A 23,041-nucleotide genomic window follows, 5' to 3' on the forward strand; every position below is an offset into this window, starting at 1 on the left:
CTAAACTAAAAGCTACATTTTAGTAGGCAACATACTCTAAGGTGTGGCTCATTTCTGCTTTCGCTGAAGAATAAATAGTTAATGAGAACAAAAATAAAATAATAAATGTTTCCCAGTATCAGAAAAACACTACCACAATGCCATGATTCATTTTCTTTATTTAATATAACCAAACAAAATTCTCTTTCCATAAAGAGGGCACGCTTTGCAAAGAAAATCACAACAGAAAGTCATAGCTTCAAGCGCACATATACATACTGCCTGTACAGGTTAGAAAAACTAAATAGCATTAGCCCAATGGATGATAAATTACATTTGGTTCAGTTTGCAGAATTTAAGTAGCCATCTTACAGTTAACCATATTCAGATTTTTAATATAATACACTAGTCCCACTTTTATGGTGCACTAAAAATTACAGAACTTCCTTGCTGTTTGGTTCAAACAGCATGTAACATGCAACTGATGCACTATTTACAGCAAAGTCCCCAGTACCTACAACTTACATAGCAAGCATCTGTGGTTCATCAATAAGTCGTTAAGGCTGTACTCTCATACCCAAGAAGCCGCATTGCATCAATCCCCAATACGGTTTGTTGGAACAAAACCTTACCACATGCATTAGTGCTGGTTATTTGGTTATGTAAGCAATTTTCACTAAATTAGGAAATATTCTGCCTTCTACCCACAATACTAACAGCACTCAAGACCAGTCCAAGTGAGACCTTTAATAGTGATCCAGTTTTTTAAAGGTCAGTTGCTAAAAGACGACCCCGAGAATTTTTTTTTTAAGGGTACCAGCAAATACATTTCAACTGGGGTAACACAACAAATTCACAGTTTATAATGGGGCATGGACAGCAGGATGCAGTATGGCTGACGCTTCAAGCTTGGTAAAGTGCAGTTAATCGCACATTCAATAAAAACTAAAAATGTTCAGCAATATATCTAAGGCAAATCAGTTTCTCTTACTGGTTTTTAACATTGTTATAAAGCAAAATAACATTTAGTGTTGTTAATTTAACCCAGAACATAAAGGAATCTTTTCTTTAGTTAAAAAAGCAAGGTGTTTTAAATGAAGTACAATGGGCCGGTATGTCCCATCCTAGAACAGCCAGTTACAGAAAGAGTTTTTTGCATGATTAGTAGAGATGTGCTGAATGAATGAGTGTAGTCAGTAGTGACTCTATACAGTGAATGCAGGGAGTGAAGAGATACCAAGTGAAACTGGGATAACCTAATTCTCTAATAAATAGTCCAAAAATAACTACAGGTCTATATCCAGACACCTGCAGGGGCTGGTACTTGTTTTCCTTTGTGAAAGGATGAGCAACAAAAAGTCAATTTGCTTTCATTGCTGCAGGGGTGTGCATTTATATTCTAGTCTTAAAAATAATAATTCCCCACTTGCTCCCTCTATGAATACAACACCCATTTTCTTGTGTGGCAACTCAAGGATGTGCAGAATAGCAAATTAATGGTGCTTACTGACTACAGTTCTCCTTGTGCGAGACTGTCCCCAACTAAATCCCAGATAAACAACCAAAGAATGGAGCATGTGGGAATGACTTTACACTAAGAAAAGGTATATATATATATATATATATATATATATATATATATATATATATATATATATATATATATATATATATATATATATATATATATAAAAAAAATTATATATATATATATATATATATATATATAATATTATATTATATTTATACAAGTTAAGCAGTGTTCTTAAATACCTAGTATTTGCAGCTGAAAAATTGAGTAACGATGCCTGGATATCACACTTCTAACTGTTAAAGTTTTATGTATCTTAGAAAAGAAATATTGATCTAACAAATTTTGGCCAGTGAGTGCCATATATACAAAAAACAAAAACAAAAAAAACTCTCAAAAAATGCAATGTTGTCCAGTAGGAAACGGTCATGACATTCTATGTGTGCATAATTTATAGAACTGTATAGCACAATGAAAACATCTTTAAGTAATAGCACCCATTCACTAAAGGAAAGGTATATCCATTATTTAAACAGCTTATGATATATCCACTGCATTCTAAATTGGCATCATACCTATATAGACAAACTATGATTAATTGTGGGATTCAAAATAGCAAGTAAAACTTCCTTGACCATTATGGAGTGTGAGCAGATTTGATGTGTGTTGCTAGTTTTGAATCTTCAGGAATGCACTGCACTGAAATAAAGCCCCTGTAAGTGGCAAACCCTAACTTTTCAAGCATGGGTAAGACCACTGCTATGTAATTAAGCCAACAGCACTAGGGTTTATTCTATTATAGGACCGTGCTTGAACCCTGACCTAAAGCTGGGTAGGGTGCCACAACGAGCAATAATTATATTCAAAGTGAACAGGAAAGATGTACTGAGTATTTTTTTTTACTGAACTTGAATTTTGCAGGAACCCTGTCCTTTAGATAGGAGTGGTAATGTTAAAATACCTTAACTAGAAACAGATATACGAGTTAGGCCAGTTTTGCCTCCCTTTGCGTACCAGTTTGCCTCCCTTTTTTAATTCACTTTTAGCCGCTCAAGATACTGGCTGGAGCATTTATCAAGATAACCAATGAAGTACAGGCTTACATGAAAAGCAAACAACGGCTTTAGGGGTCCTAGACACCAAGTTTTACATTAGATGAAGTGGTTTCTGCAATAGGAATTGCACAACCACGTCTAATTTCCAGGGGTTTCTTTTTCATAAGGATTTTTTACACTTAAGTTATGCAACATGCAACAGGAATCTCTGACCACCAGAAGGTTATATAAAGCAGAACTGTAGTTATATTACTATATACAAGTATAAAATTCCAAGTAAACATTTTGCTTGGTTTTTCCATTCCAAAAACCCCTTCTGTTAACAAGCCACAAGCAGATTAACAGTGTTCTTCATAAGCCTGATCCACTGATTTATTCCTGAGTATCATTAAAATAACACTCCTTATTGATCAACTATAACTGCAGTAAATGTAGCTTTTCAGAAATCAAGGGCTGTCTGGTGTAATGGAGTGCAGCACTGTTTTTTTTTTTATCAAGTCCTTAGTTCCAGTGCATAGATTACATTAAAACCTGAGCACAGTGTTGTGTATTTACAATGTTATACAGCACAGAGGATAGTTGTTAAAGGGTGATGCTAAATCAGTAAGTAGTCATATACCTGGGATTAAGAGTTTTTGCTTATTTGGGTATTTTTTAAATATCGTTATGAAAGGCACCCATTCACAAGTTCAAAAAAAGTAAGATAGGAGACCTATATCATTGGTAAATTGTTGCAAAAAGTGTAAGGAATACAACCATCTTAAAAATCTATCTTATCACTTCAACATTAATTCTCGCTGTAAAAAAAGACGAGCTTTGATAGTAAAAGGCTCTTATTCTTCCACTGCACTGTCACTGGAGAACAAATGTTAGTAAATATGACTTAAGAAAAGGGGATTAAATTATGGTTCAGTTAAATAGTAAGAGTTTACCAGGTTTTGTGGCTTGAATTTTCTAGGTGGCACATGGAAAACATGAACAAAAGTAACAAAATAAAAAATCCCAAACTATATTCACCTCTTCTTCCAGGACATCAGGCAAATATTATTTGCCAAATTTTCTTTTAAACATTTAATATATATTCCTGTATAATCCCAAAGGGATTACAAATATATCTGCTAAGGAGAAAGCTTTACACCACACCAAGGCATTTAAGCACCATTAAGGGCTCAGGTTATTACTGGACTAGCCTTCTGGGACAGAAGCGTCAACCTGGTACTGCACAACCCCTTAGGCCAGAAGGGGCACTGCCGAGATTGCTGCTTGTAATATTCAAAGGCTGATCAAGATTTCACTCTGGCATTCTGCCCTAATAAGACTTAGGAAGAACACTGTTGGTTTCACCCTCGTCACATAAGCACATCAACATCTCCTTCATGGTCTTCTTCGTTCACTTTCACTGAGAGCACTTCCTCATTAAGGAATAAGCCACTAAGTCTTTCCTTTCTGGCTTGCCTCTGTTCTTTCAGCTGTCTCTTGCGCAGGGCTTTCTGCTGCAGCTTCCGCTGTTTAGATCGTTTCTTAAAAAGAAAACACAAAGGAATAAAAATGAAGAAAGAGATTCTGATTGCTTACATATGTCCCCCAAGAAAGCAGTCATCCTTGAATAATTGGCATGACTAATCTATGTCCATTTAGTTACCATTTTCCTTAGCAAATAGTAATATGTAATATTATGACACTTCTTGTTAACTTATTAAAATGAAAATAAGAAAATAAATATCCTTCACAAGTATTTACAAATGAAGTACATTTAGAGGAGCATGTGCCCCTCTCAGTGTAAAGAATCTGGACTTGCTGAATAATCTTAAAGATGTTTCACCAATTGCCTGAGAAGCTTCTTTTGCTCTGCTGAGTGGTAGGAAATTTCCTGGCATTTTACACCCTTAAAAAAGGTAATAATACAGTCCATGGGCATTTCCTCCCAGTTTAACATAGACAGTTATCTGCCCAAGTGAATGCATCATACTCAATAGCAGTAGCTTTGGTACATGCAGCCAACATTAAACATGAAAACAAGTTGAATTTATGAAACTTATGTCTTACAGTACAGTCATAGGTCTCAACAGCAGTCAGCCTTGACATTTCACTATGCACAGTTCACACCTCAGACTGTAGGAGCAGTGCCAGCAGTGTTATTGTATGTACTGCCTGAACTATGCTACCTGTGTATGCCATAGGGCAGGCAGAGTATGGCAGAAACAGGCATCATAGGGCAGGCAGAGTATGGCACAAACAGGCAGCATAGGGCAGGCAGAGTACTTCCTGTGTGTGCCACACTCTGATTGCCCTTTGCTGCCTGTGGGAGGTGAATCTGGCAGGTTCTGGGAGTTTGTAAGCAGTTGGAAATAGCCATTAAATGGTCCATAAGGTGTGTAATTATGTGCTGGGGTTTCTGTGCTATACACAGGGGAGGAGGAGGAGGAATATGGATTTAAGGGTGTGTCTTAACATGAACAATATAATTCTTTCACATATAAATGATGGTTGATATTCCCGCAGTGATGACCAAGCATTTGGGTTTTTGCTGCGCTACCACAATTGTAATAGCACGGGTGTGGTTTGAAGTTGGAGCAGGTTAAAAAAAGGGGAGTGGTCAAAACTGGCTTCCATTAGCAGCCCTCCACCATATATGCTAGAGAAATTCCGGCCCTTGGCACCATAAAAGTTGGACAGCACTGCCCTATTGTATCAATATATCAAAATCCTTTGTATAGAGTGGCAAAGCCCGTACAAATTAGCTCCATGGCAACTACAAGACTGCTAATCGACAGGTTGCTAAGACTTCTACAATTCCTGTTTCAGTCCTAAAACTTTAAAATTTTGCTTAAAGGAAAAACCCCTAATTTTGTAGACAATTATGAATAATATATGGTGCTGGTTTTACTTTGGGCTGAAAATTAATCCTATCTGTAAAAATGGCTGTGCTTTTGACAGTTTCTGTAACGGAGCCGCACACACATGCAGTCAGGGAGCTTACCCCATTTGTCAGTCCCTGCCAAAAGCACTGCAGGAGAGAGATAGCCAATCACAGGATTGTGACAGGATTGCAGTCACACAAGCAAAGACAGGCTTCAGTACCCTATCAGATCACCCTAGCTGCTGATTGGTTCTTATCCTACAGTGCAGTGTACTGAGAGCCGCCGGCTCCCCTGCACATCCAGAGAATTTAGCCAGCAGGAAGTGGAACAGATGGGCGGGACCAGTGGGGTTTTGGTGGAATTTCTCAATAAATCAGTCAGAAATAAAACTTTTTAAGTGCAATCCTTTTATAAACAGAGACGTGCAACTAAACTGGTAAAGGGGATGGAAGATTTAAGCTATGAGGTTAGACTGTCGAGGTTGGGGTTGTTTTCTCTGGAAAAGAGGCGCTTGCGAGGGGACATGATTACTCTGTACAAGTACATTAGAGGGGATTATAGGCAGTTGGGGGATGTTCTTTTTTCCCATAAAAACAATCAGCGCACCAGAGGTCACCCCTATAGATTAGAGGAACAGAGCTTCCATTTGAAGCAGCGTAGGGGGTTTTTCACAGTGAGGGCAGTGAGGCTGTGGAATGCCCTTCCTAGTGATGTGGTAATGGCAGACTCTGTTAATGCCTTTAAGAGGGGCCTGGATGAGTTTTTGAACAAGCAGAATATCCAGGGCTATTGTGATACTAATATCTACAGTTAGTATTACTGGTTGTATATATATAGTTTATGTATGTGAGTGTATAGATTGGTTAGTATAGGTTGTGTGCTGGGTTTACTCGGATGGGTTGAACTTGATGGACAATGGTCTTTTTTCAACCCTATGTAACTATGTAACTATATGTATTAAAGAGTCTCCATTTTCTAAACCTATCATAGTAGCAAAAAAAAAAAAGTGTCATTATGCCATGTCTCATACTACTCTCCTTTAAGTAGTATTAAGTAAAATTATATTAATACAGAAAGTCAAAATCTTAGAAACTTTTCAGTCAGCCTTCATTTTTTGTTTGTGTATTATTTGCCTTACCTTAAATGGGGTTAAATGACCCCAGCAGCTGAAAATCTGTTACTCTTAAATTATACTGTTATTGCTACTTTTATTATCTTTCTATTCAGGCCTTCTATTTATCTTCCATTCAAACCACTGTCTAGTTGCTAGGGTAAATTGGACCCTAGCAAGCAGATAATTACAGACTGAAGAGCTGCTGAGCAAAAGCTAAATACAAAAGCCACAAAAAACAAACACCAACTATAAAATTGTATAAGAACAGCAGTCAACATTATACTAAAATTTAAAAGATGAACCACTCCTTTAAATATGTTCATGCTACCAACATAAAGACAGAAAACAATGGAACAAACAAATTACAAATGCACAACGTACCTTTGAGTCTCGAATTCTCTCTGCTGCACTTGCAGACAAATTGCTATCGCTGTGTGTTCGGCTCATATTGGCACTGGAGTTTGAAGCAGAATTACCACCACTAGACCCGGTGCTGCTGGCTGTACTGACCATACTTGCACTGCTGCTGCTCACACTGGCTCCACTCACTCCACTAGTGCTTGCTGTGCTGTAGCTGGTTCTTTTCCAGCTTTCTCGTGTAGAGCGTTGCCGAGGACTGTGCTCTTTGATATAGCTCCTGACCTGAAAAGACAAAATAATTCAAGAATAAATTACAGTTTTTGCCTTGTATAATCTGGTTGTATGTCAGTCTGGTTGGCTACAACCTTCCTCATCGGTCCCATTACTTGACTTTTGTGTTATTATGCCATAACAAAATTTAAAGCAAGCCAACACGACGCAAGAAAAAAAAGGAAAATATAATATATTCCTTGGGAATGATATACTTTATAATATATGACTTGTATATCCTTAGTTAGTTAAGAGTAGGCTCTTAACCTCCTCATTTATTTAAGGGCAAACTCTGCAAATGGCAGATTCTAAAAATCTCTAAAAAAAAAAAAAAAAAAAAATCTTCAAAAATAAAACAATTAACTATTTATCAAAATATTTGTAAATTTACAAGAAAAGGGTCCTATTAGAATAAAATTATTATTAATGGATATTTGGCTTTAAGTTATAAATAAGTGGACTTTATAAAACAAGAATGTTTCTCAAACATTTAAACTATAAACAAGAAAGTTTCTCTAACATTTAATTGGTAGCTTTGCAACTAAAGCTGCAAAGCTATTCATTAATAAGCTGCTCCTCAAAAAAAAAAATGAAATGAAATGGAGCATCTTCTGTTCACCAACCTGTTTCAGTTTTTCATCAGTGAGACAGTTCAGTTCAATGATAAATTCACTGTCAGTAGGAGAAATCTGCGCAGTGGGATCAATAATCTTAATGATGTCAAGTTGCTCACGAAGTCCCATCTCTGTGCTGACCTTACGACTGAGATATTCAATATATTCAACCTGTAGAAAGCAGAAGGTAAATGATCACAACTGAACCCAAATGTTTTTTTTCAAATTTGAGCACAACTGTACTAAATAATCTGAACATGTTTCTGAAGAATTTTGTCTGATTTGACAGCATGGTGTAAAATATTTAGGCATGAGTAAGGCGGCCATTTATACATTTACCTAAGTATTAGATCCAAACAGTTATACAGGTATAGGACCCGTTATCCAGAATGTTCGGGACCAAGGGTTTTCCGGATAAGGAGTCTTTCTGTAATTTGGATCTCCATACCTTAAGTCTACTAAACAATCAATAAAACATTAATGAAACCCAATAGTATTGTTTTGCATCATATAAAGATTATTTATATCTTAGTTGGAATCAATTACAAGGCACTGTTTTATTACTACAGAAAAAAAGGAAATCAGTTTAAAAATTCTGTATTATTTGATTAAAGTTGAGTCTATGGGAGACGGGCTTTCCATAATTCAGAGCTTTCTGGATAATGGGTTTCCAGATAAGGGATCCCATACCTGTACTAAAATAAGCATTAAACTCCTATAGTTAACATTTCCAAAAGTAATAAAAAAAAAATGCTAATATGTATGTTATAGATTCAAAGAACTATTTTCCCTCCACAATTTCATGAAAGCAGAAACACCCTGCAGCAATGCACCTGATCTTGTCCATTTTTATAGCAATATTAAATGTATTTTCATGAACACTATAACGAATTACATAAATAAATTTAACTAATAGATGAGTCTGTGCTTACAAATAACTCAAAAACTATGCTGATGGGCAGATATACTTAAGGCATCACTCAGATGCAAGCGATGGCATTTAGGGGCTGATCTACCTGTTCGTCGTTCGTCATTGCACTCCATGGAAGCTCATCCAGATTCCGGTGCTTATTCTTCTTTCTGGATGGGAGGCATGGGGAGCTAGGTATGCTGGGAATGATATCTGACAGCACATCACTCCCACTTGCAATATCACTGCCTGGCAACTTGTAAAACAGAATACAAAACAATTGTTTTATGTTGTTACTGCAAAGATCAACTGCAATGTAGTTTCACAGGTAATACATATTTCCTACCAATGCTTGCTTAACACAAGTAATCAACTTAGCCATAAAATAAATTATAACATTAGCAGTAAAAAGTGATACTGACTAAAAAAACTCATCAATGTACAAAAGCTGCCTATAGGTCATGTTGGTCATATTTTCATCATAGGTCTGCTTTTGTAAGTAACTGTTATTAGTGCTGGGCGGTATACCGGTTTAACCGGTATACCGGTTTTTAAAAAAAAAAAAGGTATGAGTTTTAAACATACCGCTATACCGGTATGCGCGCCTCCTGCTGTTTTTCTCCTATTACTTCCGGGTTGCGCCCGTGCGTACGTGACGTCGGCGCGCATGTGACGTCAGCGCGCACGCGACGCCACTAGGACGCATCGCTGGAGGAACCACAAGTTGGGTAAGTTCTGCTGGTGGGTTGGGGTTGGGGTTGTGGCTGGGGGGGTTGTGGCTGGGGTTGGGGGGGCTGGGGTTGGGGTTGGTGTTGGGGGGGGGGTTGGGGTTGGGGGCCACCAATATTTATTATTTATTTTTTTATTTATATACCGTCAAATACCGTGATACCGATATAATTTTGAAAAATACCGTGATATAAATTTTTGGTCATACCGCCCAGCTCTAACTGTTATTTAAAGTTACCAAACCTGACTCTTTAGTCAACCTGTCAATTATAGCATCTAATGCTAATGGACAACTGCTGCACAAATATGGCAGCCCCATCATAAAGGAACTTAGGAAATCAGATAGGTAATAAAAAGCAAATATTTTTAAGGCAAAACTATAAATAGCATGCAAAAATAATGTTATAATAGATGTGAAAAAATGTTAAATTTCTGGTGTCAGTCTTTAACACTTTAGGTAGCATAACCAAGTCTGATGGCATTTTATTGCTAATTCAAGGCATGGGCCATATTGTAAAATTAAAAAAAAAAAGCCCTATTACCACTAAACACAGAAGTATTGTTTAGTTTAATATTATTGGTAAACATTTATGGCATGACAAGCTGTAAGAAGTAGTGATGTGTGGGCCAACCTTCACACAGTGCTATCAGGTCACAGGCAGGTTCAGGCTGAGAGCTCACATCCGCCCTCCCCACCCGTGACCTTCCCTGCCCCGCTCCCTTGGTGACATCAGATATGAAGCAGGTCGGTGTGGGCCTATAAATACAGCTGCTTTGCCAGGTAAGGTTGGGCATTAGTAAGAAGTAGGCAGGTAGAGGGGGGCATTTTGTCTGTCAGTGTTCTCTCTATGAGGCCAGCAGCAGCCACAAAAGGGATCTAACAATGTGCAAAGTGCCATTCTTCTTACTGGAAAAACTGTTTGCCCTTTTATCTAACCCCTTGTTTAGACGGAGCACTGCTGTGCCATTCAAAATATATAGCAGTCATATTAATAAACATATTGGGTGGGGTAAAATACTGGGTAGGGTGAATTGAAAAACTGCTCAAAAGAGCACACCAAAGAAATTTGCTTTCACTAGTCTCTTTCACTAGGATCTTCTCTTGTGAAGTGGATCTTCTCTTGTGAAGTGGATCTTCTCTTGTGAAGTGGATCTTCTCTTGTGAAGTGGATCTTCTCTTGTGAAGTGGATCTTCTCTTGTGAAGTGGATCTTCTCTTGTGAAGTGGATCTTCTCTTGTGAAGTGGATCTTCTCTTGTGAAGTGGATCTTCTCTTGTGAAGTGGATCTTCTCTTGTGAAGTGGTTAATTTTTTTTTTTATTTTCTATTATTATAGTAATTATAGTTATGTATTGTACCTTTTTGATCCAGGAGTACGATATTTCATCCCACTGTGTACTTGTAAGTATATTGTTGGGATGACAATAAAACTCTACTTACTGAAATATTAAATATGCTTTAATTCTACCACTAGTCATTTCACATATTTGAAACTAAATGTTTCCTTTATACATGTACAATGCTTACCTGCCACTCAAATTCGCTGTCAGACCAGTCCCAATAAGTACTAATTGAGGAAGAAACATCACTGCACACACTGCCTTCTGGAAACAAGTCAAACGATGTGAAGTCTTGGTCATCCAGAAGGGAATAGCAGTCATCTTGGTCTCCAACTGAGACAGAGGAAAATAATTCCTCACTGCATTCAGAGCTTGCAACACTTGTCCCACATGATGTTAGATTCCACCTTAAAATGTACATAAGAAAGCTTTAGAAAAGATAGAGTTTTATAAGGAACCAATTACTGCTGTGCTTTAAAATGAAGCAGATGCCACACTAAGCTGGGCAATTAATATGGGACTTTCACTGCAGCTGTTCAAGTGGGAAAGCTGCAGCAGAGGTTCCAAAGTGACTCCCCTGCTGTGTGTAAAAGTCATAGAACTTAATGAACCATGCTTCAGCACCCCTGCCTAAATAAGCAGCAAAATAAAGCAGAAAGGACAACAATTATGTTTGCTGTTTAAAGAAAAAAAGTGATAGTAGCATAGATCTAGGGGCCCATTTATTAAATAATTTTGAGATAATTTCGTATTTTTTCTAACTTTTTTTTAGTTTATAGAACATTTTGGAATGTATGAGAAAAGTTTGTAAAAATTCCACAAGTTTTTTGTGGTTTTCGTTAAATTTCCACAGAAAAATCGTATTTTGCGCAAAGACTATGAACATTTTGGAATTCTTTAAAGCTTTGGTTAAACTTTCCTCGGGACTCTGTTCGGCAGGTTTCAGGGGTGGCCCAAGTCGACCGGGCGCCCTAGGCAACCTGGTCGGCCACCTCGCCCTGCCCCCCGATGCGATGGGTCATTGCCCCCACCGCTAATGACAAGTGGTGGGCCAATGGCAAAGAAGGAGGACTAGGAGTAGGCAGGAGAGGCTCCCCCTAATCGTTGCGCCCTAGGCATCTGCCACTTCTGCCTACCCCTAGTTCCAGCCTTGCCAAGTTTGATCTGCCGAGTACTATTGAGTCCTATGGAAGGACTCCAAAGCCAGACAAGGAAGACATCAAAGCCAGAAAGGTTTTCATGGCTTAACAAAAATATTGTGACTTTCGGAACGCAATTCATACTAACGATAAAAGCATTTTCGTGACATTTTAGAACTTCAGAAATGATCGTTATTAATCCGAATTTTTACCATATCGTGTTTTAAGCCCAGAAAAAAATCGGATCTTAGTATATGTGCCCCTGGTGTCAGTGTGGCTTTCAAATGGGGCCAGTTATAGTTATGTAAACAAGTACTGAGTACTTTTTTGCCTTATGAAAAAAACATGGCACCCCACATTTATCAAGTAAGCCCTAGTTTAAGAGTAATTGGTGGGGAAATACCAATCAAGCCATGAGCCACGTGTCACACAACTTAGTTACTAGGAGTAAAGTTTCAGAGCACATTTTACTCCATAGGGAAATCAGTATGGCACCTTTCCCAGGTACTCAGAAGACCCCTAAAGCAGATATGAAAGGGTCTGTGCGTAACAAACAGCGAATGGGGAATACATGGAACGTATATAAGCCGTGTAAGCAGTGAGCAGGGAAGGGCTGGGGCTGCTGTCCCACCTGTTGGAGTGGAAGCGGTGCAGGGGGTCAGTCCGGTGGCAGGAGGAGAGTTGGCAGCCAAAATCACTGACATCCAAGCAGCCCTCCTCACTCGCACTGCCCCGCTGGGACAGCAAAGGGAAAGGCTCGTCCGGGGCCAGGAACTTCTCATACAGCCCTTCCGACATACTGAGTGTAAATGCTGATCACAGCAAAGCCGGCCCGGATCCCTTATATAACCGGCATAGTTACAGCATTTTCCATCGACGTATCTGCGGGCAATACGTCCCTCTTGGTACTGAGCTCATGCTGCCAAGCCGCCAGTGCTATATACAATGAGGCCACACTCCAGACACAGCGAGACCTAGTACTGCCAAGGATCCACCGAGTTCCGCCTCAATGCGCTGCTATTCCTGTCACTATAGGCCCCTCTAAATCGCCAGCACCCAGCAAGTGGGAATTAAACAGAGCAGCGCCACCTTCAGTGCGGGCGGGCAGCAACTTATTGCAACTCATGGCCCAGCCTGACCTCAGCCCACTGGAACTGGAGCGCAGTGATACTGCGAAGAACTACATTTCCCATCATGCGTCTGTAAGAGGAGTTGTGGCACATAGTGAGCGCTTCAATTCTGTAGTTGAGGTCGACTAAGTAGTCAAGTTCTCGGCCTTTATGACATGGGAAGTGATTATTCAGTGAAAAAAGTATGGGCTATTACGACTCCAAATTAATAAGCAGTTTAAGGGTTATAACCGGGTGACTGCTGCACTGTTGGGGCGAAGAAGGTGATATAAATGCTTAAAAGGAAATAAAATACTTGATTTGGTCAATAGGGGGAGCTCGCTGTAGGAATCATTCTGTTTCTCTGAGTCTCGCCCCCAAGTCTGTCACGTGAGCAGAATGTCATGTGATCGGTCTGTTCCTATTGGTTCTGACGTTCCGTGAGAGAGTGGGGAGAGATGTCCGCCGTTAGATCCGTCCATTCTTTCTCCTCATCTACCTCCTTAAATAATGACAGAACCAGTTACTTGGGAGCCCGGATTCCCGTTGAGGTGGAGACTATGGTTAAATATATGAAGGACTTAGACAAAGATACTTTTAGGAAAATTCTTAAAGGTAAGGGAAAGGCTAGGATGTATGTGTAGTTCTTCCTATTATAGTTGTCCATTGGGTATAAAGTAACTACTGTGTTTTACAGAGATTAGTATTCACATCAGCCCCTGCCACAATAGAGATCTAGGCGTATAGATACTACAGAGGAAGCAGACTCTGGAAGTAAGGCAGTGACTGATACCCAGTTTCAATATATGTTTATAAAGTGATATTAAGATTATTTTGTAGTTGTCCCCAGAAACTTCTAGTTATGCAACTGAATCTAGAAGACCACCATACAACTAATTTCATATCTGATACTTCTAATTGTCTAATACTTCAAACTTTTCCAGTTTGGTGCTACTAAACATTAGAGATAATTTACTAATATAGGTGACAGTCATATAAAAAAACACCAGGTGACTGCTACCTGGATGCATTTCTTCAAATGAGCATAAAGTCATACGAGTTTTCTGTGCTAGTAATCATTTGCAGATTTGTGCAACCGCCTTTGCAGCTAGCAGTTTGTCAATACTTACCTTCATTTTGTAAACTTGATTAAGTTGTATCCGGAAAACCCCAGGTCCCAAGCATTCTGGATAACAGGACCCATACCTGTACCCTATTTACTCAGCAGGCATGGGAAAACAACCCAGTTACCTGGTGAGATGATGCTTCTGCAGACAACTGGAAGGAAATAACACTAAAATATGGGGAATAACTACTGCAGTGTGATAGTCTACTGTTCACCTTCCAGTAATTATATTATATATATATTATATATTGATATAGTGTTAATTGTTATATATCCTAAGACAGCTTTGTTGTTGCCATGGACAATGAAGCACTTGTTTATTCTTTTCTTGCTATGTTAGAAGGATCTGTAGAACAATTAATTAAAAAGATAAAAAGTTTTGTGTTTGGTTTTTAAACTGTTGCGGGCCGTCATAAATCATGGAAGCCCATATTAATTTGATAGCAAAGGGTCTTCTTCCTTGGAGACCCTGGTTATTAGCCCACTGCTCTCCTTAGTTGTAGGCTCTGCAATCTAACTAATTAAAAACAAATAAAGCAAATACTCATATGTATAGCACACTTTATCAGCCCCCCCCCCCCAATCTCTCCATATCTTGTCGTATTAAAGACAAACAAATCCACAAATGGCCCAAACTCCACTTCCCCATAAAACTTCACCTCTGATGGCAGCTCTAATGTTATCACAAAGTGTGTGTGCACAGGAAAGAATTGTCCTTTGTCATCCTGTATGATTCTGGTTAGTTCTGACAAGGGGGCTACACCTTTCTCTTTGTTGAAATAACTTCAAGTTTTTTTTTGCCAGCTGTGGTAGGAGCGTTGGAGGGAAAGGACAGCCGAGAATCTGTACAGTTAATATTAGAAAATACCTTAATATCGGAAGAGAAGCTAAGTTTTCTTATTTCTGGGGCATATACCCTGTTGAAAGTGGCCCTCAGGCTTCCAGTATCAACACTTAAACAGGAGGTAAGTATATCCAAGTAACTGTCATTCTCTCTTACCTGCATAGAAACCCTTTTGTCTAAATAGTCTTTTTTTCCTTGGCTCTAGGTTTTTAAGGAAGACTTGAAAGACCTCAGGTAAAATAAAATACAGCTATTGCACCATTGTCAATTTGACTCTTTTACATAATGTGCACAACAGTTTCCTTTTCCTTTGTAGAAGGAATTTTATAATCCTAATGTCCCTTTTAAGTATATATTTTTTGTATTTGTAACTAATGCTGGACCATTTATTTCAGCTAGCATTGCTGCATGAATTTTTGTAGCTTTCCCTATTTTTGCATTAAGCTTTTTCTGAAACCGTACGTATAAAGATGTGTCCTTTGATAATGGCAGTAATTTTTGTTTGGTAATAAGCAACCAAGTTTGAACCTAGTTTATTTAATTGCTTTTCTACAGTACAAGTATTTGATCTGTTATCAGGAATGCTTAGGACCTGGGATGTTTCTGTAATTTGGATCACCATACCTTAAGTCTGATTGAAACATTTAAACGTTAAATAAATCCAATATAATTGTTTTGCCATCAATATGGATTCATGCAACATAGTTAGGATAAAGTACAAGGTATTCTTTTATTATTACAGAGAAAATGGTAAAATGTAATTTTAAATATTCTAATTATTTGCTTAAAATGGACAGTCTTTTGTAAATCGGAACCTTCTCAATTATAGGCTTTGGGATAAGGGAACCAACACCTGTACTATGTCTAAAGCTGTATCTTTCTTCAATCTGTTAGAAAGTAAATAAACATGTAAACTATTTAATAAAGGATTAGGCATGGACTTTTAGTTTCCATTTATAATCTAAATTCTAAAGTGTTACTATGGTTTTTTAACATATTTTCTTTTTTATTGTATGCCTCTTTAGGATTCCAGATGATTTTATAGAAGACTTTGCCAACATAGTGTATGGAAACAGGTCGGTGATATTATTTCTTTGAGAGCAGATTTTACGCTTCAACATCATTTTTAGCGCATTCACACAGAAATCTCAGGGATAAATGGCATTGGATATTCAGTGTGGTGCTGCGGACTGAACTGTCTCTTATTCCTAATTAAGCAGAAACCATGCAGCATTACACAAGACAATTACATGACAAATATCACTGTTTAAAGGCAAATTACTTACCTTGGTGTACCAGTTATTCCTGTCTGACTTAAAAGATAATTGAGCCAAAGCTCTAATTTTTGTAGTTGTAAGTTTTTGTACTGGTTTTGTACTTTATAAAAAAATTTTAAACAAACTCGCCACAGTCATAAAACTGTTTATACAATGGCTTCAACAAGTTTCGACTAAACTCACCCAGCGTCTGCCTGTAGATTGACAGAATAGTGCTGTTGTCCATCCTTTATTATGCCCACTGCATAAGAAAGGATGCACCCAGATTTATAGTATAATTTTTTAAAGGAGAAGGAAAAAGTAACCCCCCCCCCCCCCCCCCGTTATTGTAATAGCTTACCTAATACCCTGGGCTGGTGCTTCTGTTAGCAGAAAAGTGCCCCAGCCCACGATATTTCTTCAGAAGTTCTTCGGCACAATCCTTCTTCCTCTTCTTTCTTCCTTTCATGTGGGCATACTTGCTCTAGAGTAAAAGAGCCAGCTTTTCATTTCTAAGTTCAGCTTTTACTCTGCTGCGCGCATGTGCTTGTCTGAACTGGAAAGAAAAGAAGATAGACGACTCCAAAGAAAATGGTGACAAGGATCTTCTGCAGAAATACCCTAGGCTGGTGCAGTTTTTAACTAACAGGAGTACTGGCCCAGGGTATCAGGTAAGCAATCTTAATCACTGGGGGTGCCTACATTTTGGCACCCTGCAGTGATTTAAACTTTCCTCAGATAATAAATCCGCATGTGTCCTGTAAAGTTAAAGTAACGGTATGTCTTAATGTAGAGGTTGAAGTCTTTGTAAACATTATGGATCTGTATATGGCCACCTTTACCTCCTTTAGTTGATTTTCAGTTAAAAGTTTAGACTACACTTTAGAACTGACCATGAGTTATGTTTTTTTTTTTTCTTTAGGCGACCAATTCTTGAAAATGCAGCTTTGAAGCATGGTGTTAGATTGCCAGCGTTAGAGGATATGCGATGGAGAGTAGATGTGGCAATTTCAACAAGGTAAATTGAGTCCAATCTCCATTTTTAAGCCGCTCTAAGATACAGCCTTGGGGTTAATATACTATTCTCACATATCTCTATTGTAATTATTATTTTTATAAAATAAGTTTCCCAGGTTATGTGTTGCTATTGCTGTATATTTTAGAGTGTGAGTACTGTGGTTGTTAATTATATTTTAACTGCAAATTCTTATAGCTCCCTCTCCCGAGCCTTGCAGCCTTCTATTTTGGTACAGCTTAAACTTTCTGATGGAACTTCTCATCGCTTTGAGGTAAGATTAATTCACATTTTTGTTCTCATTAAAAATGTTTCCTCTAATTTTCTCTGATACGTTCACAAAAAATATGTTCTCATTTTCAACATGTTCAGTTTTTTAAGAACTGTGTGATATGGTCATAATAAATGCAAAATCAAGTGTTTTCACACAAAATACTTTGTGCACACCACAATTTGTTGTGTGCGCTGGCCTCAAAATTTGTGTGCGTGTGCACAAGTAGACAGCTTAGAGCAGGGGTCAGGAACCTTTTTGGCTGAGAGAGCCATAAACACCACATATTTTAAAATTAATTCCGTTAGAGCCAAACAATATGTTTGGCCGCGGATGCTTCGGGGCAAGGTAGGGTGGGTCCCAAGGATGCCAGATGCGGATGCGATGTAGAGGAGGGCGTGGCCTGCGTTCGGCAGATAGAAGACGTGTTCTAAGGCTTAGAACACGTCTTCTATCCGCCGAGCGCAGGGGCAAGGTAGGGTGGGTGCCAAGGATGCCGGATGTGGATGCGATGCGGAGGAGGGCGTAGAACACGTCTTCTATCTGCCGAGCGCAGGACACTCCCCCCGTTATTTTTTTTTTTATTAAAGATTTGGCAACGAGCCAGATGCAGCCATCAAAAGAGCCACATTTGGCTCCCGAGCCATAGGTTCCCTACCCCTGGCTTAGAGGGAACATTGCTCATAAAGAACAGAAACTGACGCTGGAATTTTAAATTGTGCCTTGTCATAGAGTGCTTTAACCAATTGGCTAACTCAAAAATGCATTTGATCATTAGCATTAAATTGAGTCTGGTTTATGATTCATGGCAGTTCTGTTAGGGAATGTGATCAATATTGTCGCACCAGCATTTCCTGGGAAGTGTAAGCAATTTTTGATTTTGATATTGTCTTTACATGGAATAGGTTGACTACATGAGCATTTATATAGAGAAATAATGAAACACCAACACTTTTTAATATATTTAATAAAACAGGCTAAATATGTACCACATTTTCACCAATTTTCTGTTTTGAGATTTTTGTATAACTTTTTGTATAATTTTTGGGAACATCGGAAGACACTTGCTTAAAAGAAAAGTCAACCCAATTTTTTTTGCTAATAAAAACAAACCTAATTCTAAGCAACTTTGCAATATACATTCATTACACATTTGCAATGTTTTTTTTTACTTATTTGTATATATAATTGCTATTAGAAGTAGTGTTTGCCTGTCCTTTTATATGTAACACAAGGCAGCAGACTGACAGACTTTGCAACTTGCAACATTGTTTAAAAAGTAGCAACCAGGACTTCAGCAAATGCTGCTTTTAATGGCAATTACATTCACAAATAACTTTTTAAGCACAAAAATATTCACTAAATTCACACTGGAAAGTTGCTTGGAATTATGTTCTCTTTAATTAAGGAAAAAATTATTTAAAAGCCTAAAAAGTTGCAACAATTTTTTTAAAATAAACATTCCTGCTTTTGTCTGTTCTAGGTTCCAGTAGCCAAGTTCCAGGAACTAAGGTATAATGTTGCCCTAATACTGAAAGAGATGAATGATTTAGAGAAAAGAAGTATTCTCAGAATCCAGGACTGACTCTTCCTGACTCCTGTGGAATCCTGTCATTCTAATAACTATTTTCTGCCAACTTGTTATATACACAAATGACTAAGAAATAGTTTGTACAGGTATGGGATGCCTTATCCAGAAAATTATGGGAATGATCCCAGTTCCTAAGAAAATAATTAGCATTTTTTTTTTTTTAAATGTTTTCCCCTTTCTTTGTATTAATTGAACGGTAGCTTGTGCTTAATCCTAACTAAAGATGTATGAGTCCATGTTGGAAGCCACAACAATGCTACTGGGTTCATTTCATGTGTAAATGATTTTTAGCAGACTTAAGTCCAGCCCAGTTACATGGGAAAAGGAGAAACAATAGGTTACCTGAAAGAAGTTCTAATGTATAGCACTGGCTCCTTCTGAAAGACTCAGACACAGTGTACTGAGATGGCTGCCTACACAACTGAAAAAAATAAATTTGTTGGTGCAAGAATAATTTTTTAAATAGTTGAGGGAATTATGTGCTGTGTAAACAGTGTAATTTAGAAATAAAAAGTACACCATAAAAATCATGACTTTATATCTTTAAAGCAGCTGTTTCCACACATTATGGTCCCTAAATGTATTAAGCCATAAACATCCTGTCATCCTTCAGGCAGTGTAATATTCAGACCACAGTAGCTTGAGTTTAATACCTCAGTGACAAAAACTGTGACATGTGCAAATGTTCTCCAAAGAGAAAATGCCATATTTGTCCACAGCAACCCCAGTTGATGTAGACACAGTGTGTGACTGGGCATCTAAGAGTCCACCACAGAACCTGACAACAAAGGCCTAATTCCACAACAGTCTTGATGTAGGCAGTACTAAATGTAAAAAGTCTTGTATGGTAGATATAAGAAGGCACTGATGGGCATAGTCCCTAGTGGGGCTTACGGGAGATCCTCTTGCACTCTATCAGCTCCTTCGGCCCTGGCTGTGGATGAAAGCCTTGATGTCTGTTCAGTGTTTAAACCTGCATGGCACACCAGACAACCAGCTCTGAATCTGTACCTGTACACTGTTAATATTTATTTTAGTATGGGCAAAACCACCAGGTACAGTCCTTCATGAACTTAAGAAGAGAAGACGGAAGCTTCATACCTGTCTAACTTTTAAGTTGTTTTAGGTTTGTCTGTGGATTTGTAAAAATAAAGTTAAATGGTAATTATTGTTTAAAAGTATGTGATGTGTATTCAGTATGTTTATCTGTATACCTTTTGTATATTCTATAAACAGCCCTTGTTTAATTCATTTCAATTGTGTCTTGGAAAAGTTTTTTGCTTTTTTAAGTGGACTCAGAGTAAGAGGCAGTGGAGGTAAGGCACACATGATTTGCTGTGTTCTTTACAGTTTATAGCAATATCTAGAAATTCTATATCAGATGTGCCCACTTTGGAACTGAACACAATTATGCAAAAGTGCTAGACACAGCTTAAAGGAACAGTAACGCCAAAAATGAAAGTAATTAGAATATAATGTACTGCTGCCCTGCACTGGTACAACTTAGGTGTTTTCCCCAGAAACTTATATAAATAAAGTTGCTCTGTAGAAATGGGGGCAGCCATTCAAAGGAGAAAAGGCACAAGGCACATAGCAGATAACAGATAAAACACTATTGTATTCTAGAGAGGTTAACTGTTATCTGCTATGTAACCTGTGCCTTTTCTCCATTTTTCCAGCTTGAATGGCTGCCCCCATGGCCACACACCAGCTTATTTATATAAACTATATTAGCGTTACTATAGCAAAAACACAACTTTTACCAGTGCAGGGCAACAGTACATTATATTTTAATTGATTTAAAAAACTTTCATTTTTGGTGTTACTGTTCCTTTAAGGATTAGAACCCATGGAGCAAGTTACTCTAGATAGATCTCTGCTATTGTGGGCGAGTAACTGTTCTGAAAAGGCTTTCCACTGGCAGCAATAGAAGTTGCTGTTGGAAAGCATCATTTTGTTAATCGGAAGTCTCGCAAAGTTTACTCCTGCAGGCAACTTCTCACTACTTTGGAAACCGAAGCGATACGAAGAGCTTTCCAGTGCCTTCTATTGTTGTCGGTGGAAAGCCTTTTTGGAGTGGTTACTCTCGATAGCAGAGATCTATCGCAGGTGAGGAACTCGCTCCATGAGTTCTTACCATTAGATGCAAGTACGCTTAATGAAAGGTGTGTATTAACACAAAGGGGATTATTTAATAATAAAGGCATTATGTTTGCCCAGGAGCAGTAACCCTTAGCAACCAATCAGCAGGTAGCATTTACTGGTCATCTGTTTAAAAGCAAACTTCTTATTGGTTGCTATGGGTTACTGCTCTTGGGCAATTTTAGTGCCTTTTATTAAAAAAATGAATGTTTGAGCAAGCACTTGCAAGTCATAAACCCTCTTTTGTGTCTGGGGCTAATATATATATATATATATATCAGGCAAATAACTTATGGTGTTTTGTAAATTGAAGTGAGAGTGCTGATTGCGTATGTTATATGCTATGCTGTTAAGATATTATAAAGTACAAAATTCGAGTTATTACATATTCAGTGGCCTGCAAAAGGATTTGGGGCCTCGAACAAGTCTCTCCCACTTTTTATTTTTGTTGAATCTTTTTTTTTTTTGTCAACTTTTTTTATGTATGGATTACTCTGAGTGATTTTGGGCAAATCCCCTTGTCCAAGTTAGGCAGATGATCCTTCCACACATCAGTTTTCAGTTGGATTTAGATCAAGGCTGGGCCTTTGTAGGACATTTAATGTTTTGTTCTTGAGCCACTCTAGTGGCGCTTTGGCCTTGTGTATGGAATTATTGTGCTGCTAAAACATTGTTCAAGTTTCAGTCTAAAACTTACAGAAGCCCTCTACTTGCCAATGAATATCATCTCCACAGCATTGTGCATACTTCCACTAATAAAATGAGAAAATTACTCTCATTTGATTTGTAAGGTGGAACTGGATGATAAATCCATGTTACAAACCAATTCAGCTCATTTTCCACTGGTGGTGTTTATTTTGGCTAGTGAGATATGGCTAATATACTTTAGATCTTTGGTCATCCTCGTAACAGTGTCTCTGTTTAAGGAGCTGACAGCAAAACCACTTATTTACAAGGGGTAATTAAATCAACTGACTTTGAAAATGCCAGGGGGCTAAAAAGCTAATGCATGCCTTTGCCTATACAACCCTACAAGAAATATCCTTTTAGAGGTTATGTGGCCAGTGTGATTAATTATATAAGCGATGATTGAAATAAACGCCACATTATGCAGAAGCTCTTGCAGGGAATAATGAAAAGGCCTGAGTGCTTTTTAAGCAAAAGAGAAAATGCAAGGTTACTGAGACTGCTAATGATGTTAACCTCTTGCTCTACCTGAAAGTTATATAGGAATTATATATGAGCTAAAGCTTAAACGTAATAGATGTGTGACATTTTTTTCCTCTCTTCCTTATATAATATTTTCAGAATAAACAGAATGCATTTTTATTGCTTATATAATCTTTCTTTGTGGACAGAGTGCATGTTTTCTTTTCTACTTATATAATATCATTATATGGAGCTGCTAGTTATATCTACCGTAAAGCTTTATATCTACCGTAAAGCGTTTATTTCAGGAAGAGTGACTTTTTTTATACTACAGCATGATGAAGTCCAAGAATCACAATGAATAAATGCAATCACGTTTGTACAACGGGGCAGAAATATACTGTACAGCTTGTGCATCTGCAAAAGGGGCTCTGGGGGCTGAGAGGCGTAGGAGGCGTTACCTATCTGTTTTTAGTGAGTGGAGAGGGCTTCTCTACCACTGTCCTGTGTTCCTGTTTTTAAGCCAAATAAATTGTTTTTAATGTATAAATTAATTGTATTATATTGTATACAATGTACCAGTTGTGCTGCCTCAACCCTAAGGGGCAGATTTATCAAAATATGAGTCCGATAAGCT

At 38.0% G+C, this 23,041-nt stretch overlaps 2 protein-coding genes across 3 annotated transcripts; one reads left to right on the forward strand and one right to left on the reverse strand.

The window, feature by feature from the left end:
- Positions 1-2,402: 2,402 nt before the first annotated feature.
- Positions 2,403-12,919, reverse strand: fam199x (family with sequence similarity 199, X-linked). Of its 2 annotated transcripts, NM_001016733.2 has the most exon segments (7): positions 3,047-3,224; positions 3,306-4,085; positions 6,922-7,182; positions 7,794-7,955; positions 8,801-8,950; positions 10,950-11,169; positions 12,533-12,837. In NM_001016733.2, coding segments are annotated over 6 exon segments (1,131 nt in total). In that variant the 5' UTR covers positions 12,700-12,837; the 3' UTR covers positions 3,047-3,224; positions 3,306-3,914.
- Positions 12,920-13,365: 446 nt separating this feature from the next.
- On the forward strand, positions 13,366-20,364 carry commd5 (COMM domain containing 5). Its single transcript, XM_031890701.1, has 7 exons — positions 13,366-13,625; positions 14,941-15,101; positions 15,186-15,214; positions 16,006-16,056; positions 17,159-17,254; positions 17,450-17,525; positions 19,006-20,364. Exons 1-7 carry the CDS (start codon positions 13,469-13,471, stop codon positions 19,105-19,107), a joined length of 672 nt encoding a protein of 223 aa, XP_031746561.1. The 5' UTR covers positions 13,366-13,468; the 3' UTR covers positions 19,108-20,364.
- Positions 20,365-23,041: the final 2,677 nt, after the last annotated feature.

Source organism: Xenopus tropicalis, chromosome 8, assembly GCF_000004195.4.
Source record: "Xenopus tropicalis strain Nigerian chromosome 8, UCB_Xtro_10.0, whole genome shotgun sequence".
In the NCBI taxonomy this organism is placed as follows: domain Eukaryota; kingdom Metazoa; phylum Chordata; class Amphibia; order Anura; family Pipidae; genus Xenopus; species Xenopus tropicalis.